The sequence below is a fragment of the Curcuma longa genome, chromosome 21 (genome assembly GCF_044706935.1).
Source record: "Curcuma longa cultivar G26 ecotype Majalengka, Jawa Barat chromosome 21, ITB_CL_G26_1.1, whole genome shotgun sequence".
NCBI classification, from domain to species: domain Eukaryota; kingdom Viridiplantae; phylum Streptophyta; class Magnoliopsida; order Zingiberales; family Zingiberaceae; genus Curcuma; species Curcuma longa.
This window is the reverse complement of record NC_133881.1, coordinates 6,371,577-6,392,526: the sequence shown is the minus strand read 5'-3', so window position 1 is coordinate 6,392,526 and position 20,950 is coordinate 6,371,577. Positions and strand designations below refer to the sequence as shown.

At 40.8% G+C, this 20,950-nt stretch overlaps 2 protein-coding genes across 2 annotated transcripts; both read left to right on the top strand.

The window, feature by feature from the left end:
* Positions 1 to 280: 280 nt before the first annotated feature.
* LOC141814272 (uncharacterized) lies at positions 281 to 4,637 on the top strand. The gene is given in 6 exon segments (XM_074702209.1): positions 281 to 521; positions 524 to 559; positions 562 to 608; positions 3,230 to 3,418; positions 3,493 to 3,675; positions 4,182 to 4,637. Coding segments are annotated over 6 exon segments (927 nt in total). The 5' UTR covers positions 281 to 295; the 3' UTR covers positions 4,428 to 4,637.
* Positions 4,638 to 10,674: 6,037 nt separating this feature from the next.
* Positions 10,675 to 20,747, top strand: LOC141814687 (uncharacterized). Its single transcript, XM_074702627.1, has 15 exons — positions 10,675 to 10,911; positions 12,586 to 12,680; positions 12,961 to 13,074; positions 16,062 to 16,166; positions 16,244 to 16,315; positions 17,217 to 17,329; positions 17,404 to 17,538; positions 17,626 to 17,694; positions 18,019 to 18,106; positions 18,198 to 18,269; positions 18,349 to 18,449; positions 19,483 to 19,600; positions 19,680 to 19,739; positions 19,817 to 19,927; positions 20,372 to 20,747. The coding sequence occupies exons 1-15, from the start codon at positions 10,824 to 10,826 to the stop codon at positions 20,480 to 20,482; spliced, it is 1,452 nt and encodes a 483-aa protein (XP_074558728.1). The 5' UTR covers positions 10,675 to 10,823; the 3' UTR covers positions 20,483 to 20,747.
* The last annotated feature ends 203 nt before the right edge of the window (positions 20,748 to 20,950 follow it).

Below are 20,950 nucleotides of genomic sequence, written 5' to 3'. Positions count from 1 at the left end.
CCATGATTGGGTTGTCGCTCCACTAGTATTATTTAACTCATAATCATCTAACTGCTTATTGCTTGTGTGGATTTTCCCAATTCATCTTTGGCGTTATATTATTATGCTTTTCTAGAATAAAAGCACTTATCACAGTGGTTACTTCTGAGGGAAAATTCTTTTATTAATTAGAAGCTCATAAAAATACCTCTCAATTACAATAAGCAACCTCAATTATCTGTTAATGGTTCAATTGTTAATTATTTTACACCACTATTTGCTGATGTATCTCCAAGCTTTGTGAATTACCAAGCTAATGTCTCTATACAGGCATCTTGTAGCATCAGAGAAGGACATAAAACGTGTATACTGGGGGCTTGTTGTAAAGGATATTCAAGATGCTTGCAAACTATTTGAACACATTTATGATGAAACAGACGGTGGCGATGGTTATGTTTCTGTTGAAGTCTCGCCCAGGCTCGCAAACGACACTGATGGCACTCTTGAAGCTGCTAAGCGCTTACACAAAGTTGTTGACCGTCCAATGTCTACATCAAGATTCCAGCCACAGCTGAATGTATACTTCAGTTCAACAAGTTATTTCACTTGGTATAAGTGTTAATGTGACAGTAAGTTCAATTTCCCTATTGTTTTTTTGTTACTGAATCAACTTCTATTTGCATTTTATTCAAATTTCAGAATGTTATTTGCATACCTGCTAATGTTATGACTAACCCATTTCTTTGTGGAATTGGTTCATTAGAACTCCACCTTAACGGATAGTGCTAGTTTTATTCAAATCATCTAGTTATGAAATATCTCCTTAGTTGATCTCTTGGATCTAAATGTCTCTATCCACAACCTTGCTTCATCTCAATTACCAAGATTGTTTTCCTTTTATTTTTATTTTCTAAAAAAATTTGTCCAAAATAAGTGTTGATATATGCAACATTCACAAGAATGCCAGATGTATCGCAGATTGCCACATTAGGCAGCATGTGAAGCTGCAGTAGTTTCCTTCTTAACTACAGCCAGTAGTTCTCTTGCTTGATAAGGTGCAGTTAACTAAAGTATGTATGGTTTTATCTTCCTCGCGCATTTGCTGGTATATGCTGTACAATTTTCTATAGATTAGATACTGAGTTTCCTTATGCCATTGAATTTGAGCTCTAATTTCCAATTAGTTCTCGGTGCTGATTGGATCTAGAATATATAGAGGATGAAAGTACTCTAATCCTAAAAAGGTATGTTAGAACACTGAATATAAAAGAAAAAATTGGTCATTAAAAATAATTTTGTCAGAATAGTAGTGAATTATATCATTTCATAGATAAAGAAGCAAGATCTTGTTATACACAGAGTTTACTCTGAAAACATGAGTCATCAGCAAAAGAGAACGATCCAATATACCATCATTACTTTGATATTTGACCTGCTTTATGTGGAGTGGTATGTAATTTATCTATAAAAACTATACCAATCAAAATATATAATAGAATAAACATACTATTTGAGAAATGGACAAAATGGAAATCAAAAAATCAAATTTACTTTTTTAAAGGATTTAGAATATGAGAGGATGAACGTGCAACACCATGCACTTGAGAGCTCAAATATTCTATGCATTGATCATCAAGTTTTTTGTTGCATTGGTGCCTTGTGGAAAGCTTCTCTTCAACAACAGCTTACTGTAATTCAAAAACAATAATTATACTAACGTCATTATGTAAAATTAATGATTCCACTAGAAGAAAGAAAATTTGATGGGAATGTTTACTACTGCTTGGAAATTCATTCTACGTAATTTCCTTGCATTTTTTTCCATTGACACTGTCCACCACAACCCTTGTCGCCCTGTGGAGCCACAAGGCCGATTAGAGCAGCACGCCCTTCTATATACTGCCATGACAGATAACACCTCCTTGATCGTGAATGCCATCAATTGTACCTGAGCACCATCCACAAGAAGCTGAACATAGTAGTATGTGGTGCAATAGGAGGTGCACGTTGCATAAATCACTGAAACATGAACTGTGGTCTGGCTGTGGTGGTATCCAGCGACGACCAAGTCAGAACTGCACCAGTTGTCCCTTCATGATCGTGTCTCTGCTGATGTTCACCTCTTGCCCTCTAGCATGCAAATGTCCCACTGATGCATGCACATCCGTATGCCTCCTTTCCTCTGTTGGCGGTGATGACAAGGCTGAGGTGGGGATGTGGCAATTGGTGAAGTAATGTCCTGGCCACGAGAAGGAGATGATTTTTTTGGCCAGGGAAGGAGCAGTGTTTTTAAGCATCTACAAAGCAGCAGAACAGTATAGAAATAGACAAAGATGAAACGTCAGGGGAGAATTAATTTGGTACGCAAAAATTGAGAAGATGAATTGGAACTAATTGTTTGAGACAAAGGGGAGACAAAAATGTCTCGAGCACATCTACACTTTTGTTGCTTTCCAATTCTCCGCCATTAGAGCATGCTGCATGCACAAATAATATGCCAAAATGATTATTTGATTGCCTTTTTTCATGAAATGATGAGCTGCGAACGAAGAAGAGCACTCCAAATCCATTTGTTTTAGATAAGAAGATAGATTTCTATTTCTCTTTCTGGATATAATTGCTAGATCATGAGTTGATGTATTCTTAAACCTGGAACTATATAACCCATTCACTTATCTATACAAGAGAAACAGAATGTAGACAGCTCTGAGTAGTGAATTAGAATTACTGATACATCTACAGCTTCTTTGGAAACCAACATGCCCTCCAAATTGTTAGTTAGTCTCTGTTGCATTTTTGGGTATTGTCTTTCATGGAAGCAGCTTCAATTAAAACTGCTCAAAAATGTTTACTGAATTAATGTCTGACTTCATCATAAGAACCTGTTAAACTTTGTGACAGCTGTCATAAAATGTCATACTCAGGCCCAACACCAGACAAAGCCATCGTTGGGTGCTGGAATTCAACTCCAACTTTCATTTACTATAGATATTAGTATTAATGGCTGGACTTAATATAGAATCTCATAGGACTTCAGGCTTGATAAGTGAATAAGTCCCTAACCTTATTTTAGAGGGAAAATTTTCAATGCCAACTGCTATAGACTATAATTTCATGCCAAACTTGTTTGGGATTTATTCATTTTAGGGGGAAAAAAACTACTGTTGATTACAAATTCGTGTCTGTTACTTTAGCAGATGTCTCATTAGATGTACCATTACTTTACTGATCAGACTTCTTAATTCTGCAGTTGATCTTCTCACTTCCTAGATATGAAGCAGTCATTGATGCTTATTTGGATGGTCTTGAATCTTCTGGACTGAGTGACCTGTCTAAGCTTACAAGTGTGGCTTCCTTCTTTGTGAGCCGTGTCGACACTCTCATTGATAAATTGCTAGAAAAGATTGGGACACCTGAAGCTCTTAATCTCCGAGGAAAGGTAAAACACTTTGCCTGGTCTCAGAAACAAACTGATTTGCTAATGATGGCCATCTTGTGTGATGGGATCCACAGGCTGCAGTAGCTCAAGCAACTCTAGCTTATAAACTATATCAGAAGAAGTTTTCCGGTCCCCGGTGGGAAGCTTTAGTGAAGAAGGGTGCCAGAAAGCAGAGACTTTTATGGGCCTCAACAAGTGTTAAGAATCCTGCATATCCTGACACCCTTTATGTAGATCCTCTCATTGGACCTGATACAGTGAGTTACATCTAAACATTCCTTTAGACTGCATACATATGTGAAAGTGTTCTGTTATAAAGCAGCACAGGAGATACTTTTATTATCCTTCAGTTTGGAGTATGGACTGGACTTGCCTTGGTTACGCAAGAGCTTCAAGCATAGTGCAACCTGGTCACTAGTTGCATACTTCCATGATGCTATGCCATGCTGCATGTGACTAGGCTTGAGATAGCTTGGCACTAGCAGAACCATTCGAGTTGGTGTTAACCCAGACCAAGCACCGGCATGGACATTGGCTACCTGGAGCTAGGCCTGGGTTGGCCTGTCCAGCCTTAATCTAAAAATAAAATAATATCAAATAGTTATGAAAAATAAAAAAAAAGATGATACTAAGTAGGTGAAACTGCATAAATTGTGCATCTTTAGAAGTTAGCTCATTCAGCTTTGGTTTTCTTCCAGACAAAGGGATCGGTATTCTGTTGAGTCTTTGGCATAAAGTTGAATGATTTCATCTGTGGTTTCAGGTGTCAACCATGCCCGACCAGGCTCTTCAAGCCTTCATCGATCACGGTGTTGTCTCAAGGACCATCGATTCAAATATATCAGAGGCAGAGGGAGTTTACAGTGCGCTAGAGAAGTTGGGCATCGACTGGAATGAAGTTGGGGCTCAGCTTGAGGCAGAGGGTGTCGATTCCTTCAAGAAGAGTTTTGACAGTCTGCTGGTGAGTCTGGAACAGAAGGGTGATGCTCTGAAGTCCGTAAGTCTTTAGAACAACGAGGAGCTAAGCCAAGCTCAGTCGATCGCAGGCAGTGATCTAAATAAAGCTGGTATTGCTAAATTTGCTTGTAATTCCTAGTGCTTGAAGTGGATTTGGTTTCTTCTTTTCTTTGGGAGAACCGCGTGAATCATATGACAGTGTGCTTAATTAGCTTGTCAGTGGTGGATGCAATATGAAATGTCAGATGATTATATTTGCCTTTGGTGCATGCCAATACCATTAATAGAACAATTTCTTTGGAGTAATTCAATGAATTGGGAATATGAATTGACGAAGATCCATCAAATCAAATTGCTTATTTGTTTAAATCTAAAGCAAGAATTAACCAAATTGGAGTTCTCAGTATATATAGTAAATGTAAATGTTAATTATTAAAATAAAAGATATATACTTTCTTTGATTATTAATTGTTTATATAAGAATTGAATTTATAGATAAATCATGAATATTATTTTACATATCTGTTGTATTTTATGGACCATTATGATTGACTTTCAATGTTGATTGATTATGAGCCTATCATAATTGATAGCATATAAATGCTAACATTCAAGTATTATTCCCCTATAAATTTTTATTGAGTAGGAGTGGAAATCTTTCTATTTTTGTTCATTTATTAATACCTTTATTTTTTTATTTTGACTATTAAAAAATCATGATCAAAATATTTTAAAGATTTTCTATGGTCAAAGTAAAGACTTTCTAGGAGGAGAATATTTTTAAAAGTTCTACATTCATTTGTGTAACTATCAAACTCTTTAGAAATAATATACTTTTTTTTATATAAATGTTCCGGTTGAGAACTGCTCCTGGATACGTCATCGGACCCTCCTCACCGTGGGAGTTGAACAGTAGATGACACTGAGGGCGATGAAGGCATCACAGTCGCCTGAGCCTTCGTCTGAGTTGATGAGAGCTTCTGGGATGCAGGAGAAGAGCAGGAGAAGAAGAAGCTCGAGAGCCACAGGACCTGCAGGCACAGCAAACGTCAGTAGGACGGCCGGAGGTGGCTCCGGCGCGACCACTCCGACGCTCAAGTTAGCCATGGCGAGAGGAAGAAGAAGATGAACAGTAAAGGCTTGAGCGTGTAAAGAGAGTAAGAGAGTTCGGGCCCCTATACCTGTCCGACGGAGTGGTCTTTTAAAGGAAGGGATGAGCGTGCGCACGTGTCACGTCATCATTCAGAAGTGTCTCATCGTGGTTAATGAGATGTCAGGAACCATCGAGTTCCCTGTCCCATCGCCGTAAACGTATCACCTTGTTAATCGTCTGCGTACAGGCATCAGAGAGATAGCATTAATTACATGGGGCGTGGGCTTGTCAGAAGTCATGATGAGGTGGGCCAGAGTGTTGCGGAGTGATCTGGCAAGGCTAGGGCCGAATGAGGATTCGGCTGAGGCTAGGGCCGAATGAAGATTCGGCGGAGGCTGTGGCCGAATGAGGATTCGGCTGAGGCTATGGCCGAATGAGGATTCAGCGGGGGCTAGGGCCGAATGAGGATTCGGCGGAGGCTGTGGTCGAATGAAGATTCGGCGGAGGCTGTGGCCGAATGAGGATTCGGCTAACTGAGGCTATGGCCGAATGAGGATTCAGCGGGGGTTAGGGCCGAATGAGGATTCGGCGGAGGCTGTGGCCGAATGAGGATTCGGCGGAGGCTGTGGCCGAATGAGGGACTCGGCTTAGGGATAGGGCCGAATGGGTATTCGGCTAATGCTACGGCTGAATGGGGATTCGGCGATGGGTGTAGTCGAATGGGGATTCGGCCAAGGCTTATCAGACCAAGGGAGATTTGTACAGGGTTTATCAGGTCTCTTGGCGAGATTCAAGTCAGACCCGGATCAGACTCGAGTTCGGCCATGATGAGCCCATTGGATTATCCCCGGAACATAAGCCTCCCCACTAGTCTAGTCGAAGGTAGCGTGAGTCGGACTGACTAGACTGAGTTGGACTCGAGTCTGAGTCGGGTCCGTAGACTCAGCCGATCAAATGGGAGAGGGTGAAACCTGGAGTCCGAGAGGATAGGGGCGATGATAACCCGTAGGTAGAATACTTTGCAAGCCCGGTGAAGGAGCTGGTACAGATCCAAGATAGTCTTCAAAATGAGACCAGGGGTATAAGACCGAGAGGGCTGTAGAGAAGCCTTGGAAGAATGGCTGAGAAGCCTGGAAGAATGGCTGAGAAGCCTTGGAAGGATGGCTGAGAAGTCTGGAAGGATGGCTGAAGAGCCTTGGAAGGATGGCTGAGAAGCCTGGAAGGATGGCTGAGGAGCCTTGGAAGGATGGCTGAGGAGTCTGGAAGGATGGCTGAGGAGCCTTGGAAGGATGGCTGAGGAGCCTGGAAGGATGACTGAGAAGCCTGGAAGGATGGCTGAGGAGCCTGGAAGGATGGCTGAGAAGCCTGGAAGGATGGTTGAGGAGCCTTGGAAGGGTGTGACCGAATGGCCAAATGAACATGGACGAATGGTCGAATGGCCGAATGGACATGGTCGAATGGCCGAATGGACATGGCAGAATGGCCGAATGGACTTGGCCGAATGGCCGAATGGCCATGGGCGAATGGGCAGAGCTGAGCTGCTGTGGGGCAGGGCTGAGCTGCTGAGTGGCAGGGCTGAGCTGCCGAGTGGCAGGGCTGAGCTGCCGAATGGCAGTGCTGAGCTGCCGTGACCGAATGGGTAGAGTGTCCGTGCTGAATGGCCGAATGGGTAGAGCTGAGAGTGCTGTGGCCGAATGAGCAGAACTGAAGCTGCTGTGGCCGAATGAGCAGAACTGAGCTGCTGTGGCCGAATGAGCAGAGCTGAGCTGCCGAATTGACGGAGCAGGGCTGAGTGCCGATTGGCCGAATGGGCAGAGCTGAGCTACTGTGGCCGTATGGGCAGAGCTGGACGATGTGGCCGAATGAGCAGAGCTGAGCTGCTGTGGCCGAATGAGCAGAGCTGAGCTGCTGAGTAGAGTGTCCGTGCTTGCGGACGATTCGGAGAGTGTCCGTGCTTGCGGACGATGCGTAGTGTCCGTGCTTGCGGACGATGCGTAGAGTGTCCGTGCTTGCGGACGATGCGTAGAGTGTCCGTGCTTGCGGACGATTCGTAGTGTGTCCGTGCTTGTGGACGATGCGGAGAGTGTCCGTGCTTGCGGACGATGCGTAGTGTCCGTGCTTGCGAACGATGCGTAAAGTGTCCGTGCTTGCGGACGATGCGTAAAGTGTCCGTGCTTGCGGACGATGCGTAGTGTCCGTGCTTGCGGACGATGTGTAAAGTGTCCGTGCTTGCGGACGATGCGTAGAGTGTCCGTGCTTGCGGACGATACGTAGAGTGTTCGTGCTTGCGGACGATACGGAAACGTGGAGTGTCCGGTTGAATGGACATGGCCGAATGGTCGAATGGCCGAATGGCCGAATGACTGAGCAGAGGAAGTCCTATTGGATGACTGAGAAGCCCGGACAAATGGCTGAAAGCCTAGATGAAGACCGCTTAACAAGAGAACTGCGTGAGTTGACCCCACGCCGGTAGTACGACTCGGTTGCCAAGGCGAGCTCGACCCCGGCTGCAGGAGCACGGGGGAGTTTGAGAATTGTAGTAGATGGCGGTGACGGACGCTGTAGCGGGTCCGATTCCACGATTCGGCTCGACCCCGGCTGTGCGAAGCGCGGGGGAGTTAAGCATGAAAAGATAGCAAGTGTTATGAAATTTACCAGAGTTTGATGTGGCGGGCGCTAGTGGTCCGTGACCACCGGGAGTAAGCTCGATCCTGACTACGAGGGGAGGTTGAGCCTTGACAAGGACATTTACTGATGGAGCTAGTGGTTCGAGACCACCAGAATTGAGCTCGACCTTGGCTATGTCCGAGCCGAAGGGAGGTTGAACCTTGAAAAGGGCAATTGCTGATGGAGTAGGTCCGAGACCTAATTATGTCGGTGGAGACAGCTCGATCCCGGCTATGTCCGAGTCGGGAGAGTGATGTCGAATGACTGAAAAGCCTTAGCGTGGAGAGGACCTGCGGAAGTATTCCCGTTATTCAAGTGTAGAGAAGTAAAGTACGTACCATGGTACTTAGTATTCTTGACCGCTAAATGCGATAAGGCTGGAGATGCGTAGCATTCCATGGCCTGGTTAAGTATTTGCTCTCTGCATCGGTCTGAGATGCGTAGCGTCGATGTAGGACCGGGTCTGGGCCTGAGCCTGGTGGACCGGGGCCTGGTAGGCCTAATGGGCCTGATGGGCCTGAGCCTCTGGTGGGCTTGAGTCTGCTGGGCCTGAGGGGCCGGAGCTCGATAGGCCGGAGTCTGATATGCTGGATCTTACTGGGCCTGGGAGTGATGGGCCTGAGTGTAATGAACTTGCGACTGATGGGCCTGATGATGATGGGCCTCCGTAGGCCCAAATAGTTGGCGCGCTGGCGGTGGTGGAGCTTCGCCGGCGAAAGAATGAGGTCGTGAAGGGCCAGTTGGTACTTGAGGTGGTTGTCTAGAAACTGCTAGAACGGCGGCGGCGGCGGCCACGACGCGGTCAAATTCCTCCTTCGTCATGGTGATGAGGCGAGGCGGAGGGGGTTCGTCCGTCGGCATCTTAAACCCGGGCAGAAATGTGTTCCCACAGACTGCGCCAAATTATGTTCCGGTTGAGAACTGCTCCTGGACACGTCACCAGACCCTCCTCACCGTGGGAGTTGAACAGTAGATGACACTGAGGGCGATGAAGACTTCACAGTCGCCTGAGCCTTCGTCTGAGTTGATGAGAGCTTCTAGGATGCAGGAGAAGAGCAGGAGAAGAAGAAGCTCGAGGGCCACAGGACCTGCAGGCACAGCAAACGTCAGTAGGACGGCCGGAGGTGGCTCCGGCGCGACCACTCCGACGCTCAAGTTAGCCATGGCGAGAGAAAGAAGAAGATGAACAGTAAAGACTTGAGCGTGTAAAGAGAGTAAGAGAGTTCGGGCCCCTATACCTGTCCGACGGAGTGGTCTTTTAAAGGAAGGGATGAGCGTGCGCACGTGTCACGTCATCATTCAGGAGTGTCTCATCGTGGTTAATGAGATGTCAGGAACCATCGAGTTCCCTGTCCCATCGCCGTAAACGTATCACCTTGTTAATCGTCTGCGTACAGGCATCAGAGAGATAGCATTAATTACATGGGGCGTGGGCTTGTCAGAAGTCATGATGAGGTGGGCCAGAGTGTTGCGGAGTGATCTGGCAAGGCTAGGGCCGAATGAGGATTCGGCTAAGGCTAGGGCCGAATGAAAATTTGACGGAGGCTGTAGCCGAATGAGGATTCGGCTGAGGCTATGGCCGAATGAGGATTCAGCGGGGGCTAGGGCCGAATGAGGATTCGGCGGAGGCTGTGGCCGAATGAAGATTCGGCGGAGGCTGTGGCCGAATGAGGATTCGGCTGATGCTATGGCCGAATGAGGATTCAGCGGGGGCTAGGGCCGAATGAGGATTCGGTGGAGGCTGTGGCCGAATGAGGATTCGGCGGAGGCTGTGGCCGAATGAGGATTCGGCGGAGGTTGTGGCCGAATGAGGGACTCGGCTTAGGGATAGGGCCGAATGAGTATTCGGCTAATGCTACGGCCGAATGGGGATTCGGCGATGGGTGTGGTCAAATGGGGATTCGGCCAAGGCTTATCAGACCAAGGGAGATTTATACAAGGTTTATCAGGTCTCTGGGCGAGATTCAAGTCAAACCTGGATCAGACTCGAGTTCGGTCATGATGAGCCCATTGGATTATCCCCGGAACAATAAATTTTAACAATGGTAAGCTCTTTTATAAATACAAAATGTTAAACATTCAGCAAAATACAAAAGTAAACACGATAATCATAAAATGTTAAATTAAATATAATTTGTAGATAAATTTAGATTCGATAGAACATAAAAATATCGATATAATTTAAATTTGATTGATTTTGTTCGTACCCAAAGTTCCCTTGTAGGCGAATTACCAAACTGAAGTGTAAATTAAATGTGCTTATTTATTCACCGTAATATCTATCTTTAATTGTCGGCAGCCGTTCCCGATGCTTCGGATAATCTTCCATTAAGACCCCAAATACACTCACTTTTATTCTCACACCGTATGTTCTACGCGCCATATCCTTGGCAACCAAATGCGGGTCCCACTCAGTGGCAAACAAAAATGCGGGTAAGTGCAACGAGCGCAACGTGTCCCTGTCAAAAGCGCTATCAAGCGGGGACCCTCAACCGCCTCTCCGGATGTAAGCGAAAGCGTCGGACGCCACCGTTAGATGTTCGAAGCTTCGCCGCCGGTTAATCTCCAACTCTTCGCCGTTTACTCACCTCGATTCCGGTCTTTTCGTGCGAAATCCTTTCCTCGCATCTGCAGAGGACGCCGTTGTCTTCAATTGAGTTGTTGTTGTTGTTGTTGTCGGGGAAGGCGATGGGGAAGGATGTGATAAGGTTGGAGAGGGAGTCCGTGATTCCGGTGATGAAGCCCAAACTCATCATGAAGTTGACGAGTCTCATAGGTAATGAATGCTTCACTTTTGTCTAGGTTTTTTGTGTGTTCCTTCTCCGGCGTTTGATGAATTTGCCTTTTTTTTTATTATTATTACATTTCACTCTTGCTGTTAGGGTTGTTGTTTCTGTGTCATTTGTTTTCCAGCCGTGGAGAATAACATTGTTGACCTGATATTTTCAAGAAATCTCCTTCAGTTCTCCTCTGTTTGCTATGTGAAATGAGAAAAACGTGAGCTTTGGTGTTAGCTGGATAGACTATATTTGTTTGAAGATCAAAATCGCATTTGAAATCAGGAGTATGCGTATAACACTGACCAACTTGAAACAAGAATGAATTGATTTATCCTTTAAATTCAATTCACGTTAAAAATGGATGTATACGGATTAAGGAGGAGATCAGAGTGGGTCTATTTCATCTTGTATGCAACTTCGTGGATGAAAATTGAGGTTTTCAATCTTTTCATTTACTATTCTTCTTCTGGATAGAGACGCCGTCAAGGTTGGTTGCTGCGTCGCATAATTTACCAGGTGTTAAAATTGTAGAGCCTGATTGATGCAGTAAATAAAAGGTAAGGATTGAGCTCTCAGGTAAGTTCGCTAGGGATGTAAGGGAAGATGCTTCCCTTCTAGAGGTTCAGGAGCAACGCTCTCAAACATAGATGACTCCTCCAACAGATTTGATATGGTATCATGTCAATCTACCTAGTGATCAGCTGTTTCAACCTGGTTACATGCCGTCCATATCTAGTGTTCACTTGCCGCAACTTGGTGTCTCACTGTTCCTACAAGGTGTTTGTTGATGTGAACTGGTCTTTCTGACCCTTGCCTTCCAAAAGTTATAAATTGATTTTAATTGTCATGTGACTTGCTATACGGCTATGGATATAAGCAAACTTGTCAAACCACGTCTCTTTTGTCAGTCTTCTTCATTCACTCTGCTTCTTACTTTTGTACCATCTGTATGGTTGCAATATTTTAGTTGACAAAGGAGTATTACATCCTTAAAAATTGGTATCAAAACTATTTCAGATCCTAACATTGTTATTGATCTGTACCAGATCCTAACACCTAACTATCTTACTCAATTCTAATCATCTAGTGTCCATAGAACATTATAGAAATGTAGAATTGAATCATCATCGTGATGGATGTTGAGATAGTTCATACTGAAAAAATTGCTACTGTGCTGCAAAAGGTTTGTTCTTTTAAACCAATTGATCATAATTGATGTATCAAGTGGTGTAGCATTGGCTGAATCTAATACTTGAATTGGCCAGTTAAGTCCCAAAAACAAGGATCAGCTTTCTTTTTTATTTTTTTGTGTTAAACAGCTCTGTCTCTGCTCAAGCAAAGAAACAAATGTTCTTCTGAAGGTGTATATTTTTGCATTTGACTAATAGTTTGTCATATTTAATTTTTATTATTCCCAACTTAATTTGTAACTCTGCCCATAGCGAATAAACTCCACCATGGCCTGTCCTAGGCCCGGATAAAGGAGAAGGATGGATTAGTTTGTTGGCCAGCGTTAGCAAATTTTATGTATGGATTCATCAAATGTGTCTAAATGTATTTTACTGATATGGAAGTCTGTGGTAAATGGTTTCTTTAGCTTTTAGTTTTTACTAAATTTGTAGAAATTGTTTCATATTGGTCTTGAAAATTTTGCCTTTATTACTTTTTAGAGCACTCTACTGACCAATCCGAGTTTATCAAGCTATGCAAGAGAGTTGAGTACACAATTCGTGCATGGTACCTTCTACAATTTGAAGATTTGATGGTACCTTCTCATGTCCTTGACCTATGACATTCATGCAAGACATGTACAATCAATGAATACTTAATGATTTCTGATTCATTGTTAAAACCCTGCCTAAATGCATTAAAAGACAGTCACAAAGGAAGTCTCCCTAATGACTTTTTATAGCCATGCAAAACCATATTACTTAAATAATAACTTTCATGGTTAATTTTCATTGTCTTTTCTGTGTGTGCGAATGAAAATTTGCAGCTTTTCATTTAACATGCAATATTGACATACACAATATTTGTGTCCGCAGCAACTTTACTCATTGTTCGACCCTATTCACGGTAATCAGAGATTGAAACAGCAGAACATACCTTCTCAAGAAATAAATGATCTGGAGTTGAATTTCTTGAAGTATTTTTTTCAGGTTTGTCAATTTCCATGTAATATTTGTGTTGTATTATTGAGTTCTTACTAACAACATAAAAGCCAAACAATTTAACTAGAGAAAAGCAATGGAGTAGAATATATCTTGTTGTGTAGGGAATACAATTTGCTTTGTAGCTTGTATTTATGAGATAACCCATAAATTTCCCACATTGTAATCAAGTATATCAAAAGTGGCATCCGCATCATGTTCAATGTTAATAATTTCTGTTGGAGCTAGTTGTTTGAAATCATGCCTTTTGGTGATTCTAAAGTGGAGGATATTGAGCCAGTCTTGCAGTTTAAGAACTAGTTAATCAAAGGCAATGACTTTGAATGTCCTGAGAACGTAACAAACTTGATCATTTAACAAACCATTTTATTCATAGTTATGATTTTTTCTTTGGAGATCTACCCCAAAACATTGTTGATATGATATTGATGCCATGTTCCTTTTAATGACATTGGGGCTTAAAATGACATCTATCATCCTATGCATGTTCGTTGCCTTAGATTGTAGTCATCATGAGGTTGCTACAAACATTTAATTCTGAACTTAATATGTGAGAAATTCCTTGTTATGGAATAAATATGAAATTTTGACACATAAGCCATGTAAGGATATAAACACAAGTTGAGTGTAGAAGTTGGAACAATCCATAACTTCATATTAATATGCTTAATGAAAAAAAAAAGAAAATGACATGTTGGGAATTAGTTAAATAGATAACACACAAACACATAGGCAATAAGGAATGACACTTGGCAATCCTATTTGGCACACCTGCTGCATCACAGCTTGGCATGCTTCTGAAGGTATGCACCTTGGGTTCTACAATGGGAACTCTATCTGCTGGCTTGTATGTCATTTCTACTTGAGAGGAAGGGGGCCTAGCTAGAGGGGAGGGAGGAGGTAAATCAATCATGATAGTTGTATGCTTCAGTGGAAAAATAGAAAAAGGAAGTAGTTGGATCTATTTTCCCTTCCCTCTTTTGCTTCCTTTCAAAAGTGGGACAAAAAGAAAAGAGATAAAAAAGGTATTGATAAGACTAATTTAACCCCTGCATATCTTGCAAATGATAACATTGAAGAGTTAAAGTTGTCATTTTGTTTTGTTTGCTCTTCTCTCCTCACCTTTCAAGTAGATAAATAAACTCCTCTCTCTCTGCCTTGGCCTCTTTCCTCCCCCAACACTTTTCTTTCCCCCCTTCCTCTCCTCTAGCAGACATAATATTGAGTTTTCATAATCCACCACCTCCATAAATCCTATTTGATCATCATTCATTCTAACCTCAGTCAAACACCACTTCATGTGATAAACGGATTCTAACCCTCATCTATGAACATCTTTGTGATAGAGGAGCTCATCTCAACCATGCACCTCTTCACTTTGTAAGTCTACCTCAGTCAGCCATAAAGGACACCTCTTTGTCTCACAAGGGAGGATATCTTATTTCCTCACAAGGCAGCATACCTTAATAAGGTACTTCTTCACCTATTCACCTTATAAGGGTGGCCACCTCAGTAAATGGGCAACTCAGGTCATCAAGAAACTCACCCAAGCCAGATACCTAACCTTATCAAGATGTCTATCTCAGTCAATCACCTCATCTCATTGCGCAACTCAATCTTGGACAAACATCTCACCTTATCAGGGAATCCGCCTTAGCTGAGCACTTACCTCATCAAGTAGTTCCACCTCGTCTAGGCATCTCACCTTAGTAGCACTCACCACCTCAACTGGACACCTTCACATCATCTGGAACTCCATGGAAGATCACCTCATCTTATCTAGAACAATACTTCATTGCATTCACTTCAGTATTACCTCCTTAGCATATTTCAGCTTGACAACACCCAAGTGGGTAGATAGAGCTCATCTCTATCCACTTCGGCAACTACACTTGGTACCTATGTTTGCACCTAATTAGGTAGGTCAAACATCTAGTTGGAACTTGATCACTTCAATCCTTTTCAAGAATATCAATTGGTCATATAGGTGCAGATGAGCATCATTCCCTCCCCTTCTTCTTCTCTTTTTTTAATCTCTTGACTCTTAAACAACCTCCTTGGTAGTTTCTCAATCACAAAATGCTCATCATCCAAGATCTGATTGCATGAATCCAATATGTGAAGGTTATTCGCTAAGAAGACTGATATGACTAAAGCTATTATTATTCAAGTCAGTTGTTTGGTTTAATGCACACTGTTCTGATCAATCAGTTTTTAAAACATAAGTTGAGTATCAAGTACATTTATATCAAGCCAAACCAGATCCTAGGAGAAGGTTTGGAGGATTAGTCATAATCTGATTCTCAATCCATTTTAGTTATTTATCTTTTTATTTGTGAAAGTTTATGATTATATTTGTGCAATGATCTTGTCAAAATAGGACAAGATTGTGTACTTAGGTATTCACTACTATGTGATATTCTTTTCTTCTTTCCTTTTATTTTGTATGTTTGTTTTTTTTCTTTATTCCTCTTCTCTCTCTTTATTTCCTTTTATCTCTTTACTTTGTCTTCTCTTTGTTTCCCTTCTCTTTTACTTCTTTCTTCTCCATGGTTCAATCTTGTGTTGGTTTACGAATTGGCACTCCTTACCGATGATCTGCACCAAACATGTGCCAGTTCTTGAAACCTTAGCTAGTCCAATAGTTATCTGTGTACTCCGAATATCACTATGACATATAAGCTTTATTCTTATAAACTCTGATTTATGTAATATAAAGAAGAAATACAATTAACTGAGACATCTTATATTCTTATTATTCATAATGTGATTTACCACCCCTTTTTATGCTACCACACATTTTTATGAATATTTTTATAATCCCATAATACCACAAAAAATCACCTGAAAAGCAAATGCTCACAACAATCTGGTTCATTTGACATCACTTGTAATCTGTATATTGGGTAGCTTTGGTGCTAAGTTAAGATCCCCTTTTTGCCTGATTACTGGGTATCTTTATCTGATTAACACAGGTTATGGAAAAGAGCAATTTTAAACTAGTTACTGATGATGAAATCGAAGTTGCACAATCAGGGCAGTATCTCTTGAACCTTCCCATTAAAGTTGATGAATCAAAGGTTTGAAAGATAATTTATTAGCTTATATTCACTTGTCTTTCATATTAGCTTAACTTGATAGAGTTCTTGGAATGTAGCTGGACAACAAGCTTCTGCCAAGGTATTTTAAGGATCATCCTCATGAAAATCTCCCTAGTTTCTCTGATAAGGTATTATTCAATATTTTTATCTGCAATTGTTCACTTATTTGTTACAAAGTTGTAATAATTTTTAAAATTTCAATTTCAGTGGTAGTAGCAAAATTTTAATGTGATTAATACATCTTGTTCCCGTAACTTTCTACTACGAAAAAGAATTGCTTGATACATCATTAATCCACACAAACAGTTAATTGTCACTATCTTTTTTAAAATTGGTTTATTTTCTTATTTTGAGATTATCTTAAGATGATAAAATCTAACTGCTTGCATTAAATATGAACTCTTACTTTTTGTAATTTTCCATTTTGGCCTTATCTTCTCAATTGTGAATCTTTATTCTTCTAACAACAGCAAGCAAACCCCTAGTAATTTATTTCTGCAGGAAAAGAATTACAAAAACATAAAGAGAAACTATATAGAGAACACATTTAGGCACCAAAATAAGGCATTGGCTAATATTCAAGGGGTCAAAGAGCGTTTATCCATAAAAAAAAAGTGACAGACACTATCATTCTCGTTTCACTCTCCTACCCAATCTTGTTGTAGGTCTATATGGTCAAGTCTAACATTGCCATCTTTATCTGTAGTTTTTTTCCTACTTTCATGTATTTCAATGCTTAAATGCTTACTTTTTTAAAATCCATTTTAAGTTTACAAAAGTTAAGCTGGAGCTAGTTTCAAACATTCTATCTTTTGAGGTGTCCTTTCTTAGGCACAATGAATGTTCCCCTTATTTTCTATTGCTTCACACGTCTCATGATTAGATTTGACATTCTATGATTTCTCCTTTGCCGCCCATATTATCTTATCAATTTTGGAGATAAACAGTCTCCAAATTACTAACAATGTACGTAGAGAGTTGATTCACCTTCTATATTTTTCTTATCTTGGCCCTTTTTGCTCTTAAAAGTACATTATTTTTCGTCGTGGAATGGGAGTTGACAAGACGACAGATTACTTTTTTATGGAAAAATTGGATATGCTGGTAGCACGTATTTGGAACGGCTTTCTTAGATTTACAAGGTAAACAATTTAGAAAAAAATTACCTGTCTTGATTTTATATGAAGTATCTGATACATCATATGAATAATTTCAGGCTTCAACGATTCCTCTCTAAGCAACCAAATTCAGAAACTAGGAAAGAAACCAAGAAAACTGATGAAATTACTGCTGACACAAATGAGGAAGACATACTTGTTGAACGTGTTCGAATCGAGAATTTGAAACTGAGGTTCCCACTATTAATCTGAACTGATCATCTGTGAAACTTGATCTATTTAAACTGTGTCATCTGTTAGCTATTTTGTGTTTGTTGCAGCATGAAGAATCTAATGAACAAAATTACACTCCAGGAACCAACTTTTGATAGGATGATCGTCGTGTACAGGTAAACATACCAGAATCCATACACTCTTCTCTTAGTTGACAAGCCAATAGTTATGGATTGCCATGATAAGGTTAGATTCCACATGCTTGTTTATAAGTTAATAAATTTTGAAGGTGAGAAGTATATATATGATGCAGCTCTCAACTGAGCCACTGTGGGAATTCCATCATTCCACTTTTTCTTTTTTATCAAGTTAGTGTTCAGGACTTACGAGTGGGAATGATGCCTTAAATGGTTGTAGCATAGACCTTTTCAATTCATTTTTCTGATGTAAAATCTCGAGTAAGTTGCATTTTGTCTGACTCTTGCTGTTTAATTGTACAGGCGAGCCAGCACAGGAAACAATACAGACCGAGGAATTCATATTAAACATTTCAAAAATATTCCTATGGCTGATATGGAACTCGTTTTGGTGAGATGCCTGAACTAAAGTTCAAAAAAATAGGTAAGCTTCGAAATGGACTTCATGTTCGACTAACATAGTCAGTTTGAAATACTTGTAGCCGGAAAAGAAGAATCCAAGTTTAACTCCAATGGATTGGGTTAAGTTCCTCATTTCTGTTGTGCTTGGTCTTGTAAGTGTCTGGACAACTTGATTTCGTTGGTTTGACATTTTTTTCTGACTCTTTCTAAAGAAACGTTCATTGTTTTCAGGTTACTCTTGTTGGTTCTCTTGAAATGCCGAAGGCTGATATCAAGGTTGCCATAGCTATCCTTTCTGGTCTCATTGGCTATTGTGCTAAGATCTACTTCACGTGAGTATTATCGATGAACTCTTTTCTCCTTACAACTTGGTTTAGGTTGACAGTTTTTAGATTCCAGCGTTCTTTTTGTGATTCAAAGTATGGTCAATCTTTTTGTGGTTTTTGACTTATCCAAAAGAATTTTTAAAAATGAAAATTTGTAGTGATATGTCATAACCTTGTATGCGATGCTTCTCCTTTTGCTGCAAATCAGTACTGTCCTCTTTAAACTCATTTACATAAGATCTCCCTCAATTCTTGTAAGGATTCAACCAGCATGTTGCTGGAAACTAAGCAATTCACTCAACTTGCAATCAGTTTTGCATCTCATATGGAAATTAATGTGCACAAGCCCATGCCTCGGCTCTGGACAAGACAATTTACTTTGACACAAGGTGAGAATGGCACTGATAAGGATGAGGAGTAGGATGAAAAAACCATCACAAATGAGTAGGAAGAGGAGGATGCTTGAAACAAACTCACCTTCGCAGGGTGGGAGTTGGATCTCCAATGACAGCACCTTCATCTTTCAAATCCCAGCAACTTCTTCGACCGCCACACCAGGGCCTTCAGCACTCATCCACAGGCTGATGAAGAAATGAAACTCTCCATAGGGAACGGATTGGGCAGATAGAAGGATAGCCAAGATCCTCGATATTGAGGGAAGGGTTCCTCTTTACAGTGTACTTGTCTGATAGCAAGGTAGATGAGAGATGTGGATCCCAGTGTGGAATGCAGAGATGCAAGGTTTCAGACCTTTGAAGGGTTTGTCTCTCAAGAAGTGTCCATGTCTTAAATGGAGGGAAGATCTTGCAGAGGAACAAGCCTTGTGCCCCATGAGGAATATCTCTGTGGTGTTTCTCCATTCTGATATAGTTGTGAGTGCAGAATGATTAATCATGGCCAGCTAGCATGGCATGAGATTTTAATCCTTGTTATATTAAGTTAAAGAATGTATTTTGAAAGAACACGGGTTTTGGTAGAACTTAGTTATCTTTCAAGTTAAAAGGTGTTTTTCTTACTGTAATTTTGTGGAACAATGCAGGTTTCAGCAGAACTTGACAACTTACCAAAATTTAATCACTAAATCAATGTACGACAAGCAACTTGACAGTGGGAAAGGCACTCTTCTACACTTGTGTGATGATGTGATTCAACAAGAAGTAGGTTCCACAATAACAAACACAAACGTGTAAAGTTCATCTGCATTAGGAAAGATCCTTAGTGTTTCAGAATTTGCAGGTCAAAGAAGTCATAATTTCTTACTTCATTTTGATGGAGCAAGGAAAAATGCCAATAGACGTATGATCCCTTATCATTCTTTTACTATTCGTGATTCTTCATGGCAAGTAAGTCACTGTTTATGTTTCTATATACAGGATCTTGATAATCAATGCGAACAACTTATTAAAGAAGAATTCAGCGAAGAATGCAATTTTGAAGTCGAGGATGCAGTCCAAAAGCTGGAGAAACTTGGCATAGTTGCAAGAGTAAGTTTGATTTCTTAAATTTTAAATGTAAAAAGTTCTAGAGTTTTTTGGGTTCTATTTAACCATTGCACATTTCTAGCAAGAAGAAATAGAACAATTGTGAACTTTGAGTACCTGGTCGAGTAGCTGAAGTGGTGTTAAATCTTGTTAGAAAATGACACTTATAGAAAGTCCCATTCTTAATCCATGATGAAAATAAAAAATCTGTCTAGTGAGAAAAAGGACAAATGCAAGCTTCTTCCAATCAGCTGGCAAAGATAGATTATGACACGATATTTCAATAGAGCTCTGATCAATTATGAAAGTTCGATGTTAGTTTATATACTCTATGTTACCAAGGTGTTGGCATGTCAAGTTGTTAAAGATGACTTAAATGTAAACTTGCTTCCATATACATTATTAAAATAAACATAAATTAACAGACTTTGATTGAATTGTATACAGGATTCCACTGGAAGAATCTACTGTGTTCCCCTGAAAAGAGCGAATGAGATCATTGGCGCCACTACAGAAGAGCTGGTGATGAAAGCGCAACGATCTCCATCATCTAGATGATTCAAGTTTGGAGTTGATGATTGCATCAGGTTTCAAGCACACTGAAGCCGGTGGTCTAGACGGTACATGGTCTATGTATTTGAAATTTGATAGACTATCTTTGTTCAGTTGAGCCTGTGAAAGAGCAGAAATTTGCCATTTGTTTTGTATTTGTGTTCTTTAATCTTTGCTAAAACTTTGTAAATTATGTACTATTCTTTGTAAGTAGGTTTGCTTTTTTGCTTGCTGTAGCCTGGATATAAAAATTGGGGTTTACCAGTTTGTCCACTATAATTCAATTTAAATTTTCCATGAAATTCACGTTCACTATGTTCAAGTTTAACATTGTAAGCAAAAAAAAATGATAAATCTCAAATTAGTTTTATTGACTATTCCTAGCGCAGGGTAATTATGCAACTGACCTAATTGATTGCCTTTGTTATTTTATGACTAAATAGTGGATAAATAATCAAATCTCGACGAAATCGA